This window comes from Anoplolepis gracilipes, chromosome 4 (genome assembly GCF_047496725.1).
Source record: "Anoplolepis gracilipes chromosome 4, ASM4749672v1, whole genome shotgun sequence".
In the NCBI taxonomy this organism is placed as follows: Eukaryota; Metazoa; Arthropoda; class Insecta; order Hymenoptera; family Formicidae; genus Anoplolepis; species Anoplolepis gracilipes.
In genome coordinates this window covers 11,872,174-11,898,155 of record NC_132973.1, presented here as the reverse complement: position 1 = coordinate 11,898,155, position 25,982 = coordinate 11,872,174, and the positions used below count along the sequence as shown (strand labels likewise).

The 25,982-nt window shown below is 40.1% G+C and overlaps 1 protein-coding gene across 8 annotated transcripts in view; it reads left to right on the top strand.

Annotated features, from left to right (window-relative positions):
* Positions 1-25,982, top strand: part of Tara (SERTA domain-containing protein 2 taranis) — an 83,885-nt gene that overhangs the window by 47,257 nt on the left and 10,646 nt on the right. For all 8 annotated transcript variants that reach the window (XM_072889923.1, XM_072889922.1, XM_072889918.1 and 5 more), the window contains one exon: positions 12,671-12,709. In XM_072889923.1, the coding sequence (XP_072746024.1) occupies positions 12,671-12,709 (39 nt within the window). The remainder of the gene's footprint in view (positions 1-12,670; positions 12,710-25,982) is intronic.

The window sequence follows — 25,982 nt, the reverse complement described above, 5'->3', positions numbered from 1 at the left end:
TTCGCGAAAGAGACAACGATGACAACTCACCGGCGAATCCGCTTTTTCAGTTGCGGACGCCGTTTGAGAATGCAGTTTCTTTTCAATCAATTCTCATGAAAGCTTTTTTTTTTTTTTTAATTCCGAGACGTTTTACGCAAAAATAATGTTATCAGGATTTTCGACGATTAAAATTCCGAATTTAAATATTTACCAACGGCATAAATTAAATCTCTCGTATTTCGAGAAACAAAAGAATTTCTGAATATATACTGAATAATATTTTATTCTATAATATTTTTCTTCACAACAGTTATTGCTTTTACATTTTTTGGTCAGTTGTTTAAAATGCACGAAAAAGTTGACTTTAGCCGCTTATATCTATCGTTTCCTCACTAACGTCTTCCGTTCGATATCGCTTTCTTTAAATATTGATAATCGACTACTAATCAAATTCTGTCCTGATACATCGATAGCGACAATACGAAGCTCCTCTTTTGTCTTATATGTCGCGGGATGATCGGGGGATGCAATGTCGCTGAAGTCCCTCGCAACGCACGCGACTCGGGCGCATTTTATTGCGTGCGAAAGGCCAACCACGTGCGATGAATCGCACGCTCTCGTGCAGGTGGCAGCACACCGCGATATACCTTCGCGTTCCTCGCGTCGCGTCAACGTCACGCGCGGCTACGTCCTCGCGCGAGAGCGCCTCGCCTCCCCTCGCCTCGCCTCGCCTCACCTCACCCTCACCTCACCTCACCTCACCTCACCTCACCTCACCTCACCTCACCTCACCTCACCTCACCTCACCTCACCTCGTCTCGCCCAGCCTCGTCTCGCCCCGCTCACCTCGCCTCGTCTCGTCTCGTCCCGCTCGCCTCGCCTCGCCTCGTCTCGTCTCCCCCCGCACGCCTCGCCCATCTCGCCTCGCGGCCGCGCGCACGCAAGCAACGTGTTTTTGCGGCGTGCGCGCTTCTTCGCGCGACGGCCTTCCTTCCCCCCTTTTCGCGCACACGCGTGTACATATTTCTTCGTCAACTTAATCGCGCCGACTCATAGCATCCTTCTTTTCCGTGCTTTTTTTTGCGTAATCTGTAATACGCGTGTCTCGCTGTGCTGGATGCCATTCTCTCTCCCTCTCTCTCTCTCTCTCTCTCTCTTATTAGAGGCAATATTATTCGCTTAAGTATTTTCGTTTTAATAAGTTTTTAATGCTATGTCCATTTGATATCAATATTCTGCACCCAGATGCAGTGAATTGAGGGTCTTTGATATTTATTGAGGAAGATAAAATATCGATGCAAAAAGTAAAACGCGAAAATAATGTATCGATGTGCTTCGATGGTATCAAATTATTGCGCGGCGAGTCGACGTAACGCTTGGTCAGATGACCGAAAGCAATATCTTGACGCGGGGGAGATTTCAGTCAAGTATGTAGAAGACTATTACGCAATCGTTCGTTTCTTCGGCAAGTTAATATTCATGATATAAAACGCTATGTTTGAATAAAAAATGATTAGATATATATATACATATATATTTTACCCATATATAAAATGACGGACATATATTTATTATAAATACGCCGTTTTTTACTCGTAAAGCAACGATCTCTTTTTCATCTTGTTTTCTTTTTAATGTCACGAGGTTTTCTCTACATCTCGCATTCATCGACCGCTTGCAGCGGTAGTCGACGTTAACGTTTGGCAACATTGTGTCTAACATCGCGGCGCAGAGCTCGCGACGCGAACGACCGCGCGATTTCTCGTGACGCTCACGGAGCTCCGTCGTGAACGAGGTTCACTCGACGTAGCCGGCGATCGACGCGCTACGCCGTTACTGTCGCGGCTCGCTCGCTCGCTCGATAGCGCCGAGGGTTGATAGTCCGCATTGATCCTGCGGGAGAGCTTGGTATATCGCAAGGCTAGGTCGCTGCCGCTCGTCGATCGCAACCGAGATCGCTGTTCCTCGCTCGAATATAATTTTACACAATCTCGAAATCCTACTTTGTGAATTAGAACAGGCAATTCTTGATTTTGTCTCGAAAAAGATTCGATCGTTGAAATGACGGTCACATCTCGGATTGATTACGTAATTTTATTAAAATGTTATATAAACTTGGATATATATATTTATATATATAAATTTCCTGATGCATAACTGTTTAGAATAAGGAAAATAATAATAAGAAAAGAGTTTTCGCTCGAGGAATCCATGGAAAAAATTCAAAAGCATCCGTCTTATTCGTTGCTTTTCATCAAGGTTCTTGATGTTTTATTTCTTCTCTGGAGAAATTGTTCTCGATTACAAATATCGTGTGACAAATCTTACAATTTTTCCTGAATTATATCGATTTACGCCAGGATATGTTACGTTGCGCAGGATAAATTTTGTATATGCGTGCATGTGTAGCCGCGAGGCTCGGTGTAGATCGCGCGCTTCTTTTCTGTTACGTAGTCCCGGCTTATTTTAGAGATGCGTCATCCGGTAAACACGATTCAACAACAACGTGTAACGTCGTCTACAACGAATGTAAACGGTGTGTTTTGGCGGATTAAAACGTGTCTCGATCTGAGGTATTTAAATTTATGAACTCAATCGAGGGGCGATTACTCTTTTAATTCAGAAACGGTGTGTATATTCATACCATTTATATATTTTCTCGAAAGATATTAGTTCTATGAGATATTTTAATGTGCTAATAAATTATTAAATAGCAAAAAAAAAATTAGAGAGATTATAAAATTCTCTCTCTCTCTCTCTCTCTCTCGCTCTCTCTCTCTCGCGCGCGCTCTCTCTCTCTCTCTCTCTCTCTCTCTCTCTCTCTCTCTCTCTCTCTCTCTCAACATGTGGAATCAAATTTTCTTTTATGTGAATTTCATCAGAAAATATTAATTGACAGTACGATGGAGGACAGTTTAAATTAATCGACTATTCGTCCACGTGTTATTACTCAGCGTCGTTTTACCTAGCTACCCTTTTTTTTATTCTTCGCGATGACGATTCAATTGCGTGCGCGCTAGCTCGCGATCGTGGATAATTCGATCGCTACCATTTATCTAGCACCGTTGCTCAAGAAGATCGTATCGTCGAACTTGGTACGGCCATCGATAGAGATAATCATTGAGATTATTGTAACATACAAAGGGTATATTAGTTCACAATATTCTAACGATATAGAGTGTCCTTCAGAAATCTTGAATATGGAAACAATTATACAATATATGACAGAAGAGTCTCGTGTATATTCAATATTTTTATTATCATCAAAATATTATCGTGCGTAAAGGAGTGAGCGAGTATATTATTTTATATTACGTTATTCGTACGTAATAAAGAGTCCTATCGAATCTCGAAAATATATTCTGCAATAAAAAATCTCGATCACACTTGTCTATTGTCCGAGTACATGAGTACCCATGGATTTTAGATATTCGCGCTAACGAAAATTGATTACGCGCAGACCAGCGAAGTTTTAATATATCGCCTTTCTCTCTCTCTCTCTCTCTCTCTCTCTTTCTCTCTGTCTCTCCCTCTCCATCGCGCGCGCGCGCGCGAGCCGTTATTTTCAACGACCTCCTCCGAAAAGTATCGAGGTGGAGCGCGCGAGAGATAGAGAAGCGCGGGAAAGAGAGAGATGGAAAGAGATGCAAAAAAAGGGAAAGAAAGAGAGAGGATCCCATCAGGGCGCTACGGCGCGGAGGAGTCAGTGTCCTTTAAGTAAGTTAGGCGCCTGCGCGAATCGACGCTGGAAATTCTCGACCGATGGTGGTCCTGCGGCCATGCGGTGGCGGTGGTAGGGCGTATCGGTGGGCGCCGCTTCGCGGGCGCGGGTGGATCTGTATGTGCATCTGTATGTATATGTATGTATGTGTGTGTGTGTGTGTGTGTGTGTGTGTGTGTGTGTGTGTGTGTGTGTGTGTGTGTGTGTGTGTGTGTGTGTGTGTGTGTGTGTGTGTGTGTGTGTGTGTGTGTGTGTTGCGCTCGTGGCTCGCGCGCGCGCGCGAATCGGGTGGAGGGTTAATAGGACGTTGGCGCCACGACGGCGGCTCCGAGAAGCGCGGCCACGTGCGCCCGCTATCGAACGGCCACCCATCCCCCGATTCACCCTACCCACCCTCAGCCTCGTCATTCCCCCGTGTCACCTACCTACCTACCTACCGCGCCATCCCCTCGCTCTTCCCTCCCCCTTTCCCTCTTCTTTTCCGCCACCATCCCCCGGCTGCCTCGCTTCATCTCATCCTTCCCTCCCTTCCCCCGTTCATCCCCGCATCCCCATCGCGCACCGCCACAGCGGCACTACTACCACTACCACCACCACCACGCCCCTAACCCTTATACACACCGCGCTAAACTATGGCGCGTATATAGGTACGTATCGTTATGTACATCTCTACGTACATGGACATGGCGTAGTATATACGCGCGCCGCGCTCGTACACAACTGTATCTCAGAATGAGCTGGATATATCGCGCGCGCGAGAGAAGTCGCTGAACACGAGGTATACAGTTTATGCCATTACCGACGCCCCGTCGAATTTCGGGGCTCTTTCTGAGCGGCGACATGTAACGCGCGCGCCTTTCCGAGAGACGAAATCGGCCGCTTTGCTTCGTTTCGGCAGCGAGCAAGTCGCGCTCGTATTACGTCAATTTACATTTACCAACATTTTCGTCCGGTCATCGAACGGACATAAATTCGAATGACAAATCGCAAATGTATAATTATTTATTCAGCGATACTTTCCATTCTTACGATTAGATTCTAAAAAAAAGGCATACGTTTCACAAACGATAGATAACATAAAATAGAGTAAATTACTACGTAAGAATGATCGTTAGTGTAGTCGATATAAACTTTGCTTCAAGTATTAATGGACTGTACATATCTTAACCTTTTAGAATTATAATCCTTAATCATCATAGCCTGGTTAATGTAAGCTCTACTACGAATGAACGGTTCATAATATATAACATATTTATATTTTACATTACATTTTAATTAAAGTTTAATTAAAGTACTCTTTGCAATAATATAATTCTTACTCTTAATTTTAGACAGTAATATATACTACCTATTTTTCTTGATTGCTCGATGAATTTATGATAAAAAATAGGATTACAAATCATTTTTCCAATATTTTACAAACCGTCTGCACCGGGAGTGGATAGAAATTCATCGCAATAGTTAAAGCTTAAAATCGCAATTTTATGAGTATATATTTCACTCATACAAATATTTCGTTGATATATATAATGATGGTGATGTTTTTAATGGTTGGATATATTTTTCGCGATTGCATCAATTAGATGTGAAACAACGAGAAATTGAAATGTTAGTTCCGAGAAAGAAAAAAAGTATTTTCGTCATTTTAGCTTTTCTTGAAACGAAGATACAATGCCTTTTTCATCAAGCATGATAATCATATATTTGAGCAAGTGTACGCCACCGCCTGACAAAACCTCCGCTCATTCATTGGTTCAGACTTGGCCCATCCACGATAGTTTGCTTCGACAATGTTCTTGCCGATAAATACGAATGCCGAGCTAATTCGAGGGAATTAGCGGAAAAAAATGTAATTCCTCCTGAAGAATTGAGGCTTCCTTCCATTAGGGAGTACACTTGAAAATTTTGCTCCGAGTAGATATTGTCGAAAAATAAAACCATTTATTCTGTATTGAAAGTCATTCTCCTTTATTCTGTCATCATGATTTTTATCAATTGCAATAGTTGTTGAAGAATAAAACTCTCAATATATTCATTAATAGTCGACTCTAAAACTTGTTATTGAAAGTTGGATCTCAGAAAGTATAACTCGCAAAGGGACATCTACCGACTTCGATGTGTCAAGTGTGCGTTCACCGACAACATTCACTATTAAAAGTTCTCCCGGAGAATAAAGTTCTCTTGACCGAATACCCATCAATAATTATTCGCATTCATATGTCTACGAACTCGTAACTGTCGCTCTCCCGAGGGACAAAACTCTCGAGTGTGCACCGAGCCGAAGAACAACATGGAAACCACCGAGAATAAGCTCGCGATCCACATTCACGAGCGTGTCATATAACTAGTTACTCGAAACTCGTTTTTTTCTCAACGCGTCCACAGAGAATGCGTTATCAACTCTCGTTTGCACACTAGGGTGAAGTGAAAAATAATAGAGATAAGGAGGAAGTGAGTAAGGATGTTTGTGAATGACAGAGAGAAAGAAACGTGAATTGGATAGGGGGTAAGTGTCGGGGGACGCAAGGAGTAGTCAACGAGAAAATAGCGACGAAGGGGGTTACGTGAAAAGAGAGAGAGAGAGAGAGAGAGAGAGAGAGAGAGAGAGAGAGAGAGAGAGAGAGAGAGAGAGAGAGAATGGTTGAGAGAGAACGCCTCCGGTCGGCTGAAACTGCCAACTAACGAGTAACAATCCCGCGGTTATTTGCTTAATGGCGCTTACTGTTGTTGGTCTCCGCGGTAGACTAGAGGTGGCCGTCTCTAATTGCCAACACGAATCTCGAACCAGTAATAATAATTATCCATTGGATAACCGCGCTCTCTAAACGAGGACCGATCACCGATCTTCTTCGCCTAAAAATTCGCGAAAGAGATGGCGAACAGAAGGATGCTGATTATCATCAAGGTGTACGGTTATCTAATAGTTTCTAACTATAGTAACTACTGATGGTAGAATTATACTCTCGGTGATTTTTAATAATCAATATCAATCGCTTGATCTACGGATATGTAAGACATACAAGATATATCGTTCACGTAAATATCAGTGGACTAATAATACAAAGTTCATTTTTTATACTGCTAGAAAATTTCAACGAACATTAATATTAATATTTATTTACAAATAAATATAAATATTAATATTTATTTGAATTTTGAGCAAATTGTCTTTTTTGAATCTTATATATTATGCATTTCTGATATAATATTGACTGCATATAATAAAATTATAAGATAGTCTATTTTTAAAATGCACGTTGTCGCAATATTGTTATGCAATGCAGAACATTTAGATGTTAACGAGTAAAGTTCATCTTTGTGCTTGTATATTAAACGAAATGGCGTTCAATAATGTTGATTAAATTCTGGATGCTATATCATATAGTAGAATCATGTAAAACTTTCAACATAATATTACTAGCGGTGATATGATACGGAATTTATTTCTAACATTCCCTTAAAATAACTCCCAACGCAAAGTGGGACAGTAGTCTACCTTTGCACTTATACATTTAGGGAAAACATGTTAGTAAAGTTCATTAAAATTATAAAAAAATTGTACAACTCTGATATAATGCTGATATAAAAGGTCAGGTTTAATGTACCCTTAAACCGACTGTAGCTGAAGCACGGAGTATTTTGGAGCTAGTTGCTTTTCCCGTAATAAGCATGCTTTTCTCTTTTTTCATGTTTTTGAGAGCAGCGCGAAATTATTTTCACTAGCTAGACGTTCATCATCGCGCCAGCACGAATTTGCAAATTTTCCATAGCTGCTCTTCAACGGGATTCGTTTTGCCCCGGTTCTACTACGGGCGTAAGCGACTTTTCCCATACACCTGCGCATTTACCATTGCGCACCTCCCCACCCTCTCTTCCCACTTCCATCCCCAACTACCCCCTTCTCCTATCTCTCCACGCCTCCGTATAGTCTCTCGTCGACCTATCTCCTCGCTACGGCAATTTCAAAAAAGTGCATTTTTCAAAAAACCATAAGACTAAACTTCTCCTAACTGTACTCCTCCTCGGCTCCAACCAGACGAAGAAAATCTATACGTCGGATGGAAACTGGGCGCGGAGCGTTCTACGGTCCGATTCAGAAAACATTCCTGCTTTTCTCTCAAATAAACTAAATGACTGGTTGCACACTGGTTGTAACACATAATTAATCTTTGTAGAAATTTCAAATTTCGAGCACGACCGTTCGAAAATTATTTATTAATATAAATCTAACGTCGTATGTGTATGATATGGCGATCGATGGACGGAGTGATAGATAAGTTTTTCATCACGTTCGGTTATTTTCACGAGGGAAGATGATTTACATTCGAGTCAGATGAGCCACGAGTTTTCGGACCGACGCTTTTCGTCGTGATCGCGTAATTTTGGTTCGCACAGACAGATAGAGAGAGAGAGAGGGAGGGAGAGGAGAGAGGGAGGGAGATAGAAAAAGAGAACTTCGTTCGCTTGCTCGCTCGCTCATCCGACTCGGCAAAAGCTTTCGACGATAGCATATGAAGCAGCCTGTACGCAGAAGCGCGTTGTAGTGGGGAGCGTGGGCGAGCGGGAGAAGGTGAGGGGGTGCGGTAAGGGGGAGCAAGGCGGTGTGCGCGCAATGTTCGCTGCTGGCGAACGACGGCGTGGATCGGTGAACGGGGAAGCGCGGCGACGGGAGAAGGACATCGAGCGCGTAGTCGGACAAGGAGGGAAGGCATTACTCGTGCATGGGGCGTTACCACGGAAACCCCTATTCGTTCTCCATCCCTTCGCTCGCTCGTCAGGCAGCGCGAGAGAACGAGGGAACGAGAAATGCGAAGGAGGGACGAGGGGGGGAGTGGAGGGGGAGACGGTGACAGAAATAGAGGGACCGAAAGGACGACCGACAGAGAAAAAGGACGAAGCGCGAGAGGAAGAAAGAGAGTAGAGAGAGGGATGAGGAGCGAGTTGGCCGCACGAGTCGGTGGAAGCAGGAGAGAACGAGAAAGACAGAGAGAATGGCAAAGCAAGAGAGAGAAAGGAGTAATTGAGAGAGAGATAGAGAGAGAAAGAGCGAGTAATATAGGGCTTGGGGATGGGTGGGAGCGAGAGAAGCGGCAACGCGATATCGAGAGGGGAGTGGGTGATGAACGGAGCGAGTGAGAGTAGGATGGAAAACGAGAGGGCACGTGCTAGAGGGAGATAGCCGGCAAATGCGGAGCCGCCAGTGCAATCAACCCGTTGCCCACTCGCGAGGGTAAAACTATCCCGAAGTCAGACGAGGATACGTATATTGCGGAGGGAGCTTTGTCGCTATATACGTATATATTTTATATATGTATATATATAAATATATTTTATATGTACACATACACACACATATACACACATACACATATACATACATACATACATACATACATACATACATACATACATACATACATACATACATACATACATACATACATACATACATACGTACATACATACATACATATACATACATACATACATACATACATACATACATACATACATACATACATACATACATACATACATACATACATACATACATACATACATACACACATACACATATACATACATACATACATACATACATACATACATACATACATACATACATACATACATACATACATACATGTACACGCAGGCATATAGTATAGGAGACATCGAGTAAGTAGGAGATGTAGAGGGAGGGAATGAGCGCGCAGAGCGAGATAGAGGGTAAAGAGAAACGAGTGCTCGAAAAAAAAAGACCAGACGAAATTACGAGATTAGATGCCTGCTACCTGTAACGAGACTCCATCGATAAAGCAGCGTTCTGCGTTAAAGATCCCAAGACCATCATTCACACGCGTGCTTTTTTAATTCGATCCGCGCCCTTAACCGCGACGACAATTGTCGACAAGGCTGCCTATTCGCAAATAATCTCGAAATAAATATACTTGATTCTGAAAGATAATGCCGACCAATTATATTCGTCTTATAGTAACAAACGATGAAAGACGGGAGGGAAACGGGGTCTTTGTTCATTCAGCGTCCGCGTTAAATTCGTTTTGATGTCGTAATTGTGAAAACTTTGTTCCTTCGTCGCGTTACAAAACTCGCATTTTACATAACGCGCTGCGCACGCCGGAGAATATTATCGACATTTCTCTCGCACACGGTATCTCGAACTACGCCCGAGTAAATGAGGAACCTGAAGTCGGTCCACGAGAAAGTCATCTCCCGATAAATCCTCCCAAACGATCCGGATATTCACGGAAATATTCGAGACATACAGTCGTCCCTTGATTATGACAGAAACTGGAATTAAAAATGCTGGGATATCGAAATTTTGAATAATTTTCAATGACATTTGATGAGTTTTTATTTCAATTTAATGCATTTTTAATAATAATGTTAATTCTATGAGATCTATTATATTAATTATATGAAAATTTCTTCAGAGTTATATAAATACAATTTAATCGAGAAATCCATAGAGACGAAAATATTATGATTATTATATTTCTCAAATATTCATATGTGTTGTCATATTTTTCAGAATTTTATATCATTTTAATTATTTTCAAAAATGCGCCAACGTATAATTTGTACTTTTATCCTGTCAAACGATTCATATGTAACATATACATATATGTAGATACGCGCGATATTAAACTCTCGCGAGGGTGTCAGAGCTTTCGTTCTTCGTTGCTGTTGCTGGTAAGGCGCAGTTGCTCTATTCTCTTGAAACCAGTTTTCCTCCACATGACCGTCAGAGAAGGGCAGACTGAAAGAACGAGAAAGATATACCGTGAGAGAATGAGAAAGAGATAGGAGAGCGAGAAGAGGAAGAAGAGAAAAAGAAAGACAGACAGACAGAGAGAAAGAGAGGCGCTCTCACAGGCGCTATATGTATGCCCGCATGCACGCACACAGAGTTGCACGCGCCGTAGTGCGTGCGCGCACACATGTACATAGTCTTCTCACCATACGCATGTACAACGTCAGCTAAACTAGAAAGTTGCTCCGGCCGACGTTGTCGGTCGAAGAAACGCCGCTCGAGCTAGCTCTACCTTTCGAATTTCAACCGCGAATATTTTCTACGTATAGACGTCGCGTCGTGTCGCGCCGGACATGCGCGTCCTGGCAAACTGCAAAATTCGATCGGCGCGCGCGCGTACCGTACTCGATTCTCTCTCTTGCCAGCCGCGGCCGCGGCAGCGGCAGCGGCACTAGCCCACAGCCCACGTATAAAACGACGCGCGGCGATCGAACGCAGCGTTTTCGAAAGCCCCCCGTATATCCGTGCCGTCCGCGTTAGCTCTCTCGCGAGCGGCGGCGAGCTCGCTACGGATCGGTAGGTGCGATCGATCGAGCGTATATTTGGTCGGAAGCCAAAACGCGCGATGCGCCATCACGTATACATAATATACTACTGCTACATGTTACATACTGGGTATATATGTAATATACATACATATATATATATATATATATATATATATATATATATATATATATACACACACAATGTATATACATTTTATATATGTATATATACGTATATAATGTATACGAAGTCTTGTTATACGCTTTAATATTTTATATCGCGCTGTGTCTCTCGTCGAAAGCGTTGCTCAATTATAATTGAGATTGATGCTTGATTCTTGACCGTGCTAAAGTTAATAAAATTATTTCAATAAGAAAGGAAGAAGGAAACAAAGAAAGAGAAAACTTTTTTTTAACTTTTGAAAATAATTTAAAATCTTTGCCCTCTGCAAATGAACGACATAATTTCTGCTCGCGTATGTATATTAGTCTATATTAATGGCAATATTATTTTCGAGCTGTACCATAAATTAAAATTTTATGTACTCTACATCGTACCCCACAGCGTATTGCTGACGGATTAAGACGCGCGAATCCACCCTGATCGTGAAACTTGGTCGCACGGACGCCTCTGTTCCTGCGAGTAGAAAGTCCACCGGTAGAAGTATTTCGTTCTACGCCGAGGCAACGCGGCGACTTCCCGCCGTGGCGAGGTGAGGCGAGACGAGCTGAAGCGAGCTGAGCTGAGGCGAGGCGAGACGAGGTGAGACGAGACGAGACGAAACGAGGCGAGGCGAGGCCTCGGAGCGTGGGTATCAGCACGGAACCGAGTCTACAACGCATTAGCGCGGCGTTGTCACGTTTCGAGGTTCTCTCTCTCTTTCTCTCTTTCTCTCTCTCCCTCTCTCCCTCTCCTCTCCTCTCTCTTACTTTTTCTTTTTCTTCGATGATCTCCGTCTCTCCTTGAAGCTTGTTCCTTTCCCTTCCTCGCTGTCCTCCACCCCGACGCCTCGCGCTTAGCAGTACCGACTCGTTCTTTCTCTCGACGCCTCTTGCCGCCTCTCGCCGTGCAACGTTGCTGATTCGACTGGCGGGAAAACTAGCTCTTCAAACGGATTTTCCCGCGACACGGCACACGATTTCTCGCTATTATACTTTGTCTTGTCGCTTTGTTCGCTCATGATCTGGCTATCGGTATGACAGATATTTGACGGTCTTATCGACCGTCATCAACTTTGCGTCGAGCGCGACGAATCTCGAGGTCGCTTCTATATTTTAGCGAAGATTTATTCCAGAGTTAGCGAATTTCTCGAAAATGTTGCCCCGTATTCGTGTAAACAATGGAAATAACACCGACCGCATTCGCGGAGAAAGCGATAAATACATCCGTTGCATTTACAACGCATTTTCCACGCTAAAGATGAATCATTATCTCTGTATCTCTTAGAGCCTTGTTATCATTTGGAGTTGAACTATATTTTGTTTATTTTTACAACGAAAATAAGAAAATTTTATATATAGTACTTTAATAATATCTATAATAATATGTATATAAATTCTTTTATAATTATATATAATACTCAAATTTAAATTTATATTATAATGAGTATAGATTTATAATCCTTCTTTTATTTTTGTTTTCAGCATAAAACCAATGAAAGGGAAGATGTTTTGGGCCTAAAGGTAAGCTAATTTTATAAATACAAATATATAATATATAATACTTTTCATTTAGTAAATTTACGATAGTTTTTTGAAATTTATGTCTGTAAATACTTTTACTAATAAAATAGAAAAGAATATAGGAGATGTAACAGATATTTGGGACAGTTTATTATTTATTAAAAAAACTATATTATCTTTTGTTTCACACGTGACAGCCCTGATAGTTGATAGAATGTATGCTGTAAATGAAACGGTAATAATCGAAAACAAAAATACATTAGGCAGATTGATTCGAAATAAATTTTTATACAAAACATTTTTATAACTTCTCTCTATAACATAAAGTGTAATTTAGAAGGATTTGTCCTTCATAATTTTCATCATACCGCGCGAATAATCTCGTGTGGCTTCAGATTGCGAACGATAACCCTGACCATAGACACCATTGTCAAACCGACGATTACTCGATAGCTTAATTACGAGAATCCCACAAGGCAAATTAAGACCAAGTTTAATACGAAACATGTATTCTATATATATTTTAAAATTCAAAATCTAATGTCTACCGATCGATAGCAAATTAAATGATATTATAGATTAATATAGTTTACAATTACAACTTTGGACTGTAAAAAAAATACGTTTGAATTTGTAGTTAAATTATTTTTAAACAACTAGTGATGCGCTGCATTATACTGCAATAAAATATTTGATTCTCGAGAGGTAACCTACATATCTCGAAATCAAATATAGAACATACATTTTTGGAAAAGCAAGCTTTATTAAGTCCGCTATTGTGATACGAGTTCCCGATCTCTAAGTTCGGCGTCTTCGAGAAGCCCCGAGCGACGTCCGACAACGTCCTGTGACTTTGAAAATAGAAAGTCACTTTGAAAATAGGCTCTCTCCGAAATATGCGCGCCTGGTGAACCCTTCCGTCGGTCTCGGCTAAGAAGAAGACGAAGAAGAAGAAGAAGAAGAAGAAGAAGAAGAAGAAGAGAAGGAGAAAGAAGAAGTCAAAGAGGAAAAGGAGGACCTCGATGAAGAAGGCGAGGAAGGGAGCGCGGGAGGGTTTAGAGACGCGGTTTTAGACTACGGACTCGGCGCGTCGGCGTCGAGTTAAAAATAACAGTAACAGCGGCGGAGCCGGTCCTTGTCGACGTCTACATCGTCCACGTCGCATTTACCGCTGACTGCCGCCGCCGCCGCTGTTGCTGTTGCTGCGAGCTGGTAGCTTCCACCGCTAAGCTGGACGGCGATATCGATGACGCTACCGCGCCATTGCGACATAGCCTTGAGCGCGTTGTGCGTCGTGTATCGAAGAAGTCTAGGAACGGAGCTACAAAGTCACGCCGCTTCGATTTTTTGCAGGAATTTTAATATCCATCTTATACCGGCTATACAGAGGACTTTTATCGCTTCTACACGAGTTGCAAACAGACATTTTATTTGCTCGCTTAACGCACGCGCGTATTATAATCATTAATCGGAGTTTTCCATTCGTTGCGCGTGAATCTCTCGAGATTCGCACATTTGTCACAGGACGAATTTATATCAATCTTGATGACGAATTGTCACGTTTCTGTTTCGCGAAACTTTCGCATCGATAAAACCGGACAAATTTGTCGGTGCTTTTTATGAAACAAAAATTATTTAGATCGTACTTGTGTGTGTGTGTGTGTGTGTGTGTGTGTGTGTGTGTGTATGTGTGAGTCGATATATTCGTAAATTTTCGAACGTAAACTTGACATACGAGATCTGTCATAGGCTCTGCCATTGTGACAGTTTCGTTTGCTTTATTATTAATATTCTCGTGAAAATAACATTTGTCAAGTTTGATCATTATTCGTAGTCTTATATGCGATGCTTGACATTATTAAATTTCTTGAAGCAAGTTTATTCTCATTATTTATTCATATATTTATTTTTAATCTCCGTCAAGATATAAAAAATTCAGTATATACTAATTTATCAAAGCATAACATGGATATTTTAATTCGAGAAAAAGTTCTTAAAAGAAAAATTTGGAAAAGAATTACTTGCGTCTAGACACCTTAATTAAATTAAATTGGCATAATTATATAATAAAATATAAACACAATAATATAAATATATAAATAAAAATATAAATATTAATGCATTAGAAAAGGGAGATGTATAAAATAATTTAACGGAATCATAGATCTCGTATATAAAATTCGGATGACTTTGTCACATTCTATTTGATGAAAAAATTATTGGGAATTTGACTTTTTGATATCGATTAACTATTTGAATACCAACTTCATTTTTCAAGTGTCTTCTTTATATATCATATATGAAATTCTATAGAGAGACATACGCGTTAAAATATACTTGTCAATTCCACGATGATAGAATGACATTTGAGGACTCGGAAAGGCTTGTGATCGGAGTGTTAATAAGAGTATCAATATTATATTTATGGCGCATATATATCTTGGTAGCGTAGCATCGCGGGTCGGGGCTCGAAATGTTGGCTGCGCGCGATCAACGGATTCTCTCTTCGTGCAACGGCGAGACGAATTTTATTTTCGTCCCGTGGTGGCGTCCCGCGACCTCGATGCCATCCCCCACTATATCTCGCTGTCTTAGCGCCGCGGCTGACACTCGTAAATCCAAAGCCACGGCGCGGCGTGCGATTGCCGCCGCGAATACTTCGATAATGTTCGGACGGTATCGAACATCGCGTGCGTATCGAACGAATGACTTTAAATAAAATCGACTTGCGAGTGTTGCGTTGATCCGAGTTAAACCGATCGAACACTTGGCTCGAAAGTCATAACTTCCTTATGAGCGAGATTGTGCGTTATATGTAATACATATTTTCTTTCCTCATCTTTAATATTTCTAATATTTTAGAATACAATAAGTATTTCTGATATTTTTTGGTTTATGTCATAAGTTTATCGCGCAAACATGCACTGTCGCATTGATGACAATTTTTTTTCGACATTCTCAAATTTTTATTTATTTCTTATATTTCAAAGGAATGATATTTAATGTTTCAATAGTTGCGAAAATACACTATTTTGAACGTGTGATTTCGATCGCTTCGTTCTTACTTACTTGCGTGGCATGCCGGACTCAGCTCGGCTAGGAAAATAGTCGGGACAGGATACGGGAACAGTTACCGGCGCGTCTCAGGGCCAGCGCGCCTCGAGGCAAGGACGGTACCGCTACGGGCAAAGATCTTCCATTGCTCTTCTCCCGCAGGAATTTATGACGCGAAAAATCTCGTTTCCTCCGTGGAAATTCTCGCTGATCGCCGATTCCTCGCATGATTCTCACGGTTCAAACTTACCGATCGTCTTAAGAAAAGCGAGGAATAATGTTGTGATGAGTCATTTTCTCGGAACAGATATGATATCTATTAACGTGAGATTTACAGAGAATGGTAACGCACACTTCCTCCATTCTTTTTTATTCTCAATTGGAATTCAGAGTGCCTTAATATGTTCGAATAGAATATCTTTCTTCTGTCGTTCGACATCTGAGATATCTTTATAATTAATTCTTGGATAAAAATTCTATCAAAAGTACGTTTAAAATTTTAAATAAAAAAATAAGTATTTTGCTTATTCGCGTTAATTTACATTGATTGTTTTTCTAGACATGGCGATCCGAGCATTGAATCGAGGGTCACATAACACATTGTCTCTTCCGACAAATAGGGAAATTCTGATTTCCACGGTTAATATTCCGATCCAAATATTAGCGACGCTGGCGAAATCGATCGGGGGTAAATAGACGGCTTGACGGGGATCGGCAAGGGGCGATATAGGACGACACTCCTAGATCCGACCGAACGAGCGTACGGAGGTCGTTGAATCCCATTAAGCGGTACTCTCTGATCGTTTCGCTGCCGACCACCTGTATGCCGACGTTCTTTTCAGCCAATGTCTCCGCATCCGTGTTTCTCCCTACCTCTTGCGGTGTACCTGCTGTGATGTGCGTCGAGCGACGACGACGACGACGAAGAGAAGAGGGATATCAGGATGAAAGCGATTATGCTCTTCGTCGTCGTCGTCGTCGTCGTCGTCGTTGTCGTCGTCGTCGTCGTCGTTGTCGTCGTCGTCGTCGTCGTCGTCGAAGCCGTCATCATCGGTGAATATCGCGCACCATGGCTAGAATATTGCATTCTCCTTTTCTCATGTAGCTAATGCGGCCACACCTTTCACCAACACCCGACAGGCTTTGGTCTGACTAGCGTGCTTTAGCTAGCTAGCTAGCTGGATAGCTAGGCTTGGCTTGCCGATCGGAATAGCCAGACTCAATCGCTCGACTCGTTCGTTTACTGCGACCGGCTGTATGACGACTATTCGCGCACATCTCACAACGCGAGAGTCGCCTAACAGTAAAGTCTCTCTCGCTTTGTTCCGTCTTCATAATCTTTGACTCCAACGGAGAGAGATTATTTCATAGGATTTTTATTATATCTTTTCATTATCTTTGCTTTCATTGCGGGGATTGTTTCTCTTAAATCTTGAGGAATTTTCTATACACGATATACTCAAATTAAAATATAACACGCTTAACATATAACATATTTTTAATATTGAAAACAGATTTCAGATACAAATTGAAAATATATCTCTATATAGATTAACGAATTGTATAATTAAACGTTTGAGTAAACGTAATATTTTGAAATAAAAATACTCCAAGTGTAAATTTAAGCAGTTTATATAATGTTAACAGAATCATCGAACTATTTGATCGACTCGCGATGTTTAAAAACTCGAATATTCGAAAAATTTAGATATTAAGAAAAACATATACAAAAATAGTTTTCAGAACAGAAATAGCCAGCTTTATTTCTTTTTTCGCAATATATCGTTCAACTTACAAGTTTACCTAAATACAGGGTCGATTTTCCAGATTAAAAAGTGAAGTATATATGTATATAATATACACTACAATTTTATATATAGTATATTTATTCTATAATAATTTATTTTCATATATAGCATTTATTCTCTAGTATAATTTTATTTTATTATTTATTTTATCTATTTTATTACATATATTCTTTTATTATTCTATTTCTAAATTAAATTTGTTTTGTTTAAATGTTATTTTAGTCCAAAGTTTAAATTTATCTAACTGAGAAAACAGTCCTTTTTAAAAACTATAAAAAGTTAATATATGAGAGAAAATCTTTTGAAAACCGTACGAAGATTTCCTTAGGTTTCTGTTGGTATTCTTGGAAATTCTTAAAGTTTTTTTTTTTTAACGATACAATTCTTGAAAGGACGTTTCTTTCGACCTTCCTTTTTCTTTTTTTCTTTTTTTCTTCTAATCTTGTCACATTTTTTTTGTTTTTTCTTTGTTCTTCTATAATGTTCTTCTATAATGTTTTTCTTTTCTTTTCCTGATTATAAATCGAATCACATGAGAATGCCTTTTGGACATTAAAATAACCAAATTGTGATTAACAATTGCATAATAACGCTGAGCACTGAAGTTTCTTAAATTATTTTTTGACATGCATGACTTGTTTAATAGGATTTTATTTTAATGACTTTATTTCTGTAATATAAGAACGTTATCTAACTATTCGATATCTTGGGATCTAATTAGCTAATTGGCATAGTTACATTATTGTGATAAAGTGCAAAGTCGGTTGATGAAACAATCAGCCAACCGATCATCCTGCGCAGTCCTGTTCGCAGGAGCGGCAGGCCTACTCGATGAAGGGAGCTTTTTCCGCTGCCGCTTCGACGATCCGAACAAAAAGGTCCGAGACTATAGTCTACCCGGAGACCCTTCGGTATAAAAGGCTCCAACCCTCATTCTCTCTTTCCCTTCGGATAGTACGTATAGGGTCTTCTATCCTGAATTTAAATCCGACCTGGTCCTTGCAGCCTCCGCAACATATTTCATCGTAGGGCCACATGTAACATTGCTCATACGTCATCATACGTGAGCATTTCCATTAACCCACGTGTTATCCATGTGGAGGACGTATTGTTCAAAACACAAGTAACAACACTGTATTATTTCGTTAGAATTATAAAAGTTTATAAAATAATTTTCTTTCTTAAGTAGGAAATATAATATATTGATATTGCAAATTCTAAAGGTAGAATAAATTAAATTTACTTAAAAGTATTTTACGTTAAAGATATATTTATACTTATTGTTAGTCGTATACTTTGAATTTTCTAAGACTATATTTTCTATAATGTGCATTTTTCGGTCAATCTTCTCGTTGGAATGTTTTACGCCTATTGCATTCCCACAAACGAAAACTTAAATGAGAATCCCTGAGTTTTATTGTCGACTCTTCACGAAACGTACCACGATGCGCCCTTACGTCCGACCCTTGTCAAAGCAGCATAGCATCGTGGGTTAACGTGACCCAAGCACGACGTTCATTCGTATTTCCTACCTGGGGCCAGGTATAGGACTAGGCCCCACAAGTAGGTAAGAAACGATGGTTCGAAACTAATTTTTCCACGACGCGTCTTCTTTGGAATTTTTGGGGACTTTGCTTTTAGACGTGACTAATAGAAGATGGATCCAATTTGTATAATAAATCGCATAGTTTAATGTTATTTTGATATAAATCGAACCAGCTGCAATGGGACAAAATTAGTGATGTAATAATCTTGGCGAATCGAACGCGTTTTAAATATAAAATCAAGATAATAAAAATAAGATCAATAGAACAAGAGAATAAACAAACAAATAGAAAAACTATCTTGCGATATCAAACCTTAAATTAAATTATATTTATATTTAAATAAGTCTCACGTATTTGCAATATTGCAGAGTCTTGCGGTGAAATATTTTTGCAATGTTTCTGCCATCTTTTCGTGTTACGTATGTATATATTTTGTCGATATAAAATTAAATATTTCAAGAGATTTCGCGGAACAAAAAATATAATATTCATTTTTTATGTGATCGAACTTTCACTAATTTAATGGATTTTTACTCATGTATTGATTCATCACGCAAGTGGAAAGTATTCGCGTAATATGCAAACCAGACGCGTGCCCATTGTTGACCAGCCGGCACCTGCTACGTCCGAACTGTCCACTTGTCCTTTTCTTTTTCTCTCTCCTTCAAGTGTCCCACGGACATCGTAAACTTCATCCCGCGCGCCCACACTCTTCAGATGTAAACAGGTTACGCGCGCGCGCGTTGCCTCTCCCGCTTTATTTTCCCTTCTTTAGTCTTTCTTTTCTCTTTTGTTTTGTTTTATCTTAACGTGGACTTTAAGTATACTATTTTAAAGTCATTTTGTTACAAAGCAACCGTGGAATTCCACCAATGTGATGTATTACCCTTAAATAAAGCAGAAGGAAAAAATTCGTGTTCACACTAACATTTATTATTGCGATGTTATAACTTATTTCATATCGTTTTATTTGGAGACAGAATTATTACATATATAGAGAATTTTGAATTATGTGTAAATGCAATGTACGTGTTTAATTAAAAATTAAATTACTTTTTTCCATTATAATGTAAAGACGGAATGGCTTCAAATTTGTCAAAGAGAATTCATTGCTGAAAGAACTCATCCAGCATCCGTAAAAGACTTAACGTATCATTAAATACATGCGTATATTGAGTACGATATCTCGAGATATACTGCTTCACAGCTTCAGCGTGACTGATCGCACCATTCCATTCATAGACGGGTCAATCGATGCGATCGTTTCTGCCTTCATCGAAATCGAAAATATTTTAAATAAAAACCTTTGCGCTCCACATGACGCTGGATGACGGACGCCGAAGGGCGAACGAGAAGGGAATTTCGGGTTGACGAATCAAGGGGAGGGTGTCACGTCATACGCGCGTAAGCAGGAAGACGCCACGGTAAAAAATCCGGCGCGGGGGCAAAAAATGTATCGGAAAGAGAGAGTGGCGCGTGCGTGTGTGTGTGTGTGTGTGTGTGTGTGTGTGTGTGTGTGTGTGTGTGTGTATATATATATATATATATGTATATGTATATATCCCCACCGATACTCCCACGCGCAAGGGGTGCCCACCATTGCCTGACATATGGCCCCCTTTTTCAGTCGCTGCGCGTCTCCACTTTCCCACACGGCGAAGGTACAGTTATGTATATGTATATTTGCATGTGCATGTGTATGTGCGTGTGCATGGTGATGCCCGCACGGATGCATCCATCAAGCTGTTTGAATTCTCGATAGAACAAAAAGGGAAGTTTGCCTTAACGCGAATTACTTTTAGCACGGTCCGAGTTTATTTCTACTTATCCGAAACTTGTATATCGTTTCTTGTATCTCTAAAATATAATTTCGAATATAAATTTGATTAATATACTGTTGATTCTAAACTCGGAACTTCTCTCAGAACGAATAACCCGCATGGACAGAAAAATGAAATATATAACACAGTTACAAGATTATGATATATATATATATATATATATATATATATATAAAATAATTATGATGTATTTTAAATAATTTTTTGTATATTTCTATAGATATAATCGCGCAATTACTACAATTACGTGACAGTTATCGTTAAATCTTTTACAGTATTATAATTTGCGATCAAAATTCGTTATTCGCTGTAATAACTTGTTGTATGCCACGTGACTTACAAAGATCGAAACCATGTTCTTACTATTGTCCAAACAAATTGAGACATCGCGAATTACGGGGGATACGCGCGAACCTTTGACACTACTAGTAGAACTGGCACGGTCCAATTAACGACCTCCAGAGTGACGTTTGCCATCGCTTTATTTTCAAAGAACTTGATGTCCTTTTTCCCCTTTATTCTGGCTCGCTCTTTTTATCGCCTCTCTCTCCTTTCTACTTTTCGTATGTGCTCGCCCTCTTGTCGATGTCTCTCAATTTTCCGTCCTCTAGTTTTTCGTTTCCCTCTTGTCTACTTTCTCTCTCATCCTTCCTCTCGGTCCTGCTCGCCCCTCCCCCCTTTAGTTCCCCGATTTTCAGGGTAGAACCCTTCAGGACACCGCAGATGTCATGCGCCCCTATAGATAGTATCAGTGACGCTCAGCTCGGCTTATATAAAAGACCACGTGTCCTTGATCATTCTTTAAAGATGACATTATGTCAACGTTAAAGGAAAATTTTATTGTCAGAGTCTTATATATGTGTATAACTTTAATACATTTTTTTCATAAAATAATCTATACATACTTATAGACATACATTTTGACAATACATATAGTAATGAAAATTTCAACAAATAATAAAAGAAAAAATTATATAATTCACAAGATATCTTTAATATCATACGTGGGAAAAACTTAATAACACATATATATATATAATTGTAATATTTCGTGAGACATATAAAAATCATGAAATATTTCCGAAGAACGCACATGCGTGTTTATCGAGCATGAGCAGATGATGGGGATACGGACGAATGAGAGGCACTGGGGATCAGGGGAGCCGACCCTTCGTTTTCGGCGACCTTCCTTTATTCATCCCCTAATGTAGGCCCGACGCGCGTAGGCTCTCCTCGTCGCTTCGTATATAGGGTAGGATATCTACCAGTTGGGAGGCATATATACACGCGTTATATACCATACGTTTATATACAAGCACGCGAGGCAAGGGCGCGTATCTACGTGCTGGAGAGATCGCCTACGCGCTTTCGTATGTATCGCGTGGTAGCGGGTTGCCTCGGGGGTGGCGGAGGAGTGAATGAGCGGGTCGACGTCGCCTATTGGATAGTTACAGTCGAGACGCATCGCAACAATCCCCCCGCGTGTTTCTCGTCCCGTCAGCCTCCCTGCGACGACCGATTCGTACACGTGCCCGCCGTCCCTCGAGGGTGAAGCTTCGCAGACTCTCGCGCGCATTTCGCGTCCGATGACGTATCGCTCGCGCCGTTTTCGACTGCGAGTCTCGTGTTGCCGAAAAAGGCCGGTGTCTCGAGTATTTACGGTACCAACCAGTTTTTTGTGGATGTTCACGAGAAACCTTGAAAAATTTTTCGATGAAATAATTGCTTAAAATAATCAATTTTCAATCAGAAAAAAATGTGAATATAAATTTATATTATTCGATATATTAAGTAATTAAATAGTTTATAGATTTACTTAATTTTGTATTAATTGCAAGACACTCACATAAAAAAATTAAATTTTTAACAAACAATTTTTATTAGTTGATATGTATTACATTTTATATGGTAAAAAAAAGTAATCTTCAAATACAAATAAAAATGTATTTTTAAATAAAGAATAATGTCATGATTTATGCAAATTACTCTTTTTCTATCATAAAAATTTGTATCAATTATCTGACTTATTATTAATTTATTTAATTAATGATATATTATGGCCACTGTTGTATAAAATAGGTCACGCGTTCCAGGATTGAGCAACGGGACTCTCGGCGAGAAATTTCGTTTTAACGTCTTAACCGCCTTGAACAAAGCGGAGTCCTTGAAGCCTGAAGCCGGTCGACCGGCGCGGCGCAGTACAATCTTATCCACACGCGCTCGTTGCGATAGCGCGTGGCTAATCTGCCGTGGACTTTACTCCGCTAAACTCGTCGTCGTTGGGTCAGCTTCCAGAATAGCGGCGAATTTCGACAACGGGGTTTCTTCGAACGCCAGGAATCGTCTCGGACGTAACTACGAGAATACATCAGCGATATATTTTGATATAAGCAAAGATTTTTTTGATGTTTTATATTTTATATATTAATATGAGTTTGGAAATATATACTATATAGATTAAATTTGCGCCGCTAACGTGACGATCTGTTAGAACGATAGTGTTTCGACCTTGGCCGCGGTTCACGTAAAATCCGAGGACCCACCTCCGGTCGCGTCCCCGAGGACATTTGTCAAATCGGGACGTTCGATCCAGTCGCGCGCACGTGATAGTTGTGACGAAAGGGAAACGTCAGTATACGAATGAGCTTCCACGTCAAGGCATAGGACTGAGAAAGCAGGAGAAAGGGAGAGATATGTGCGTCAGATCTGTCTTTCTGAACACACATTGTGTGTGTGTGTGAGAGAGAGAGAGAGAGAAATATTATTTTAATATTTATTACTATAAAATAAATTCTTATTTAACATTATATATATTTAATCAAAATAGAACGTATACATATAGTGCAAGTATTTGTATTTTTATTAATTTTATATTTTTATCGATTTTCTAACTTTAGATAGTAGAAAGTAGATTTAAATTTTGTGTTACACAAATCTAAAAAAAAGATCGCAAAATAAATCATAGAAACGATAGTGACAATGTAAAGTATCACATCGGAAAAGATAGACGATAAGGTGGGAAGAAAGTAAGCCAACATTATTTCTCGAGGAGGGAGAAATATATATCTTTGATATGTTTTATAATTCTAATTTTTGAGAAGTGAGTAGATGCATGCCTAAAAAAGTAAAGTCATTATTTATTTATACGTAAAGCGAAATTTTGGAAAATTCGCTCTCGTGGCTATTTGCGCGTGTGTCTTAACAAAAATACTTTCCATCCACAAGACGCAAGACGCAAGACGCAACCGAGCGAGTCCTTTCGACATATTTCGCTCGCTCATTCGCTCGCTCATTCGCTCGCTCGCTCGCTCGCTCGCTCGCATCGCCCGGAGCTTGCCTCGTTGTTCCTCAGTCCGATAGCAACGTGCTCCGGCTGTTTGTGTCGCTTCGCAATTTCTCCTCTCGGTGCCGCCACCGTCGAGTCCCCTTTCGAAAATAACACACGGCCGGTTGACGTCATGCTGTCATGACCACCGTGGCGCGCCAACGTTGCTTTGACGTCGTGTGTGTGTATGTGCGCGCGGCGCAGAAAATTCAACTCTCGCGCGCGCATACACACATACTTGCGCGTTATACTCATATACATGTATTTTTTATATATATATATATATATATATATATATATATATATATATATAATATACATACACTGCCGTACTCTTCCATCGCGTGTGCGCGTGTCACCGCCGATATCAACGGTGAACGCGTGTGAACGCACATATGCATACACACATACACGTATCCGTACCAACACCATACACTGACTACTTTTATCTACCCGACGACTGGTCTCTCGGTCGACTCAGCCTTCGAAGAGCGTTCGCGAAGCGAACAGGGCCGGCAGAAGACAGTGGATTTAGAAATATAAATATATAAGGCCAACATTAAGATTCAATCTCTGTTCTCTCATTCAAATATTATGTTATACAAAATTATGTATACACAGATATGTTGGAAGGAAAGAAAAAAAACAGAGGAAAGTTTAGGCTTATGTTTAATTACATTATTTTAAAAAAAAGATTTTTTTTTTTCTCGTAATTTATATATACATAATAATATTTTATTTTTATATTGTTATATTGTTAAAATTATCAGATCTTACATATTTTGTGGTATATATTTAGTTATGCTAAATATATGTAGACACACAGTACATCAGCATTATATGTATATGAAAGCAACGCGCGCGGCGGTTCGAGTTGAATGGAAATGGCCGATTGACCGAGCTTTAATTCAAGCGTTTTAAACATCATTCAAATTAAATATTATTTGAACAATTGATCAAAGATTTAAGCGACTTTATCTGCATTCTTCTAAATATATCACATTCAAACATAGTCATCATAAAGCCTTTAACATATTATAACTTATATTACATATAGTAACACACATATATGTATATATTGTATATATAATATGCACGCGCGAAACAGATTATCCAAGATTCAATGTAATTTCCGATAAGATTCAGGGGGCATACTCTTTATAATGATATATACATATATATTTAATGTCTAAGAGACACTCGATCGTTTAGCCGAGAGATAAACTCTGCCGCTATGCGAGCAATGGATAATAGTCGTTCCTCTTGACAGATAACGCGCAATCGTGGATGATTGCTGTTTGTCTTTAGTAGCGACAGAGGATTGAATCTTTATTAACGTTTATTAACGATCGCGAAATGGCAAGTCTAGGCGCAATGATTTCTAGCGTCGGCCCTGTCGCGCGAGGTTGCTAGATAGCTTCGACTCGACTCGACTCGACTCGACTCGACTCGACGCGGCCGGCCGAGGCAAACATTACCTCATCGCCTGGCAGAGCCGGATCCACCGCGAACCTTCTCCACTTGGGATTTTACTAGTCGCGCGGGCCGTTACTATCTTGCGCCACTGCTCGAGCAGTTACATGCTCGAAGCACAAAAACGCTCCTTTCAGCTCGACGACGGACGGATGCGCGTGGAACGTATATGTGTATATGCGTGTGCATATATACATATAATTTATATACACATGCATATATGTA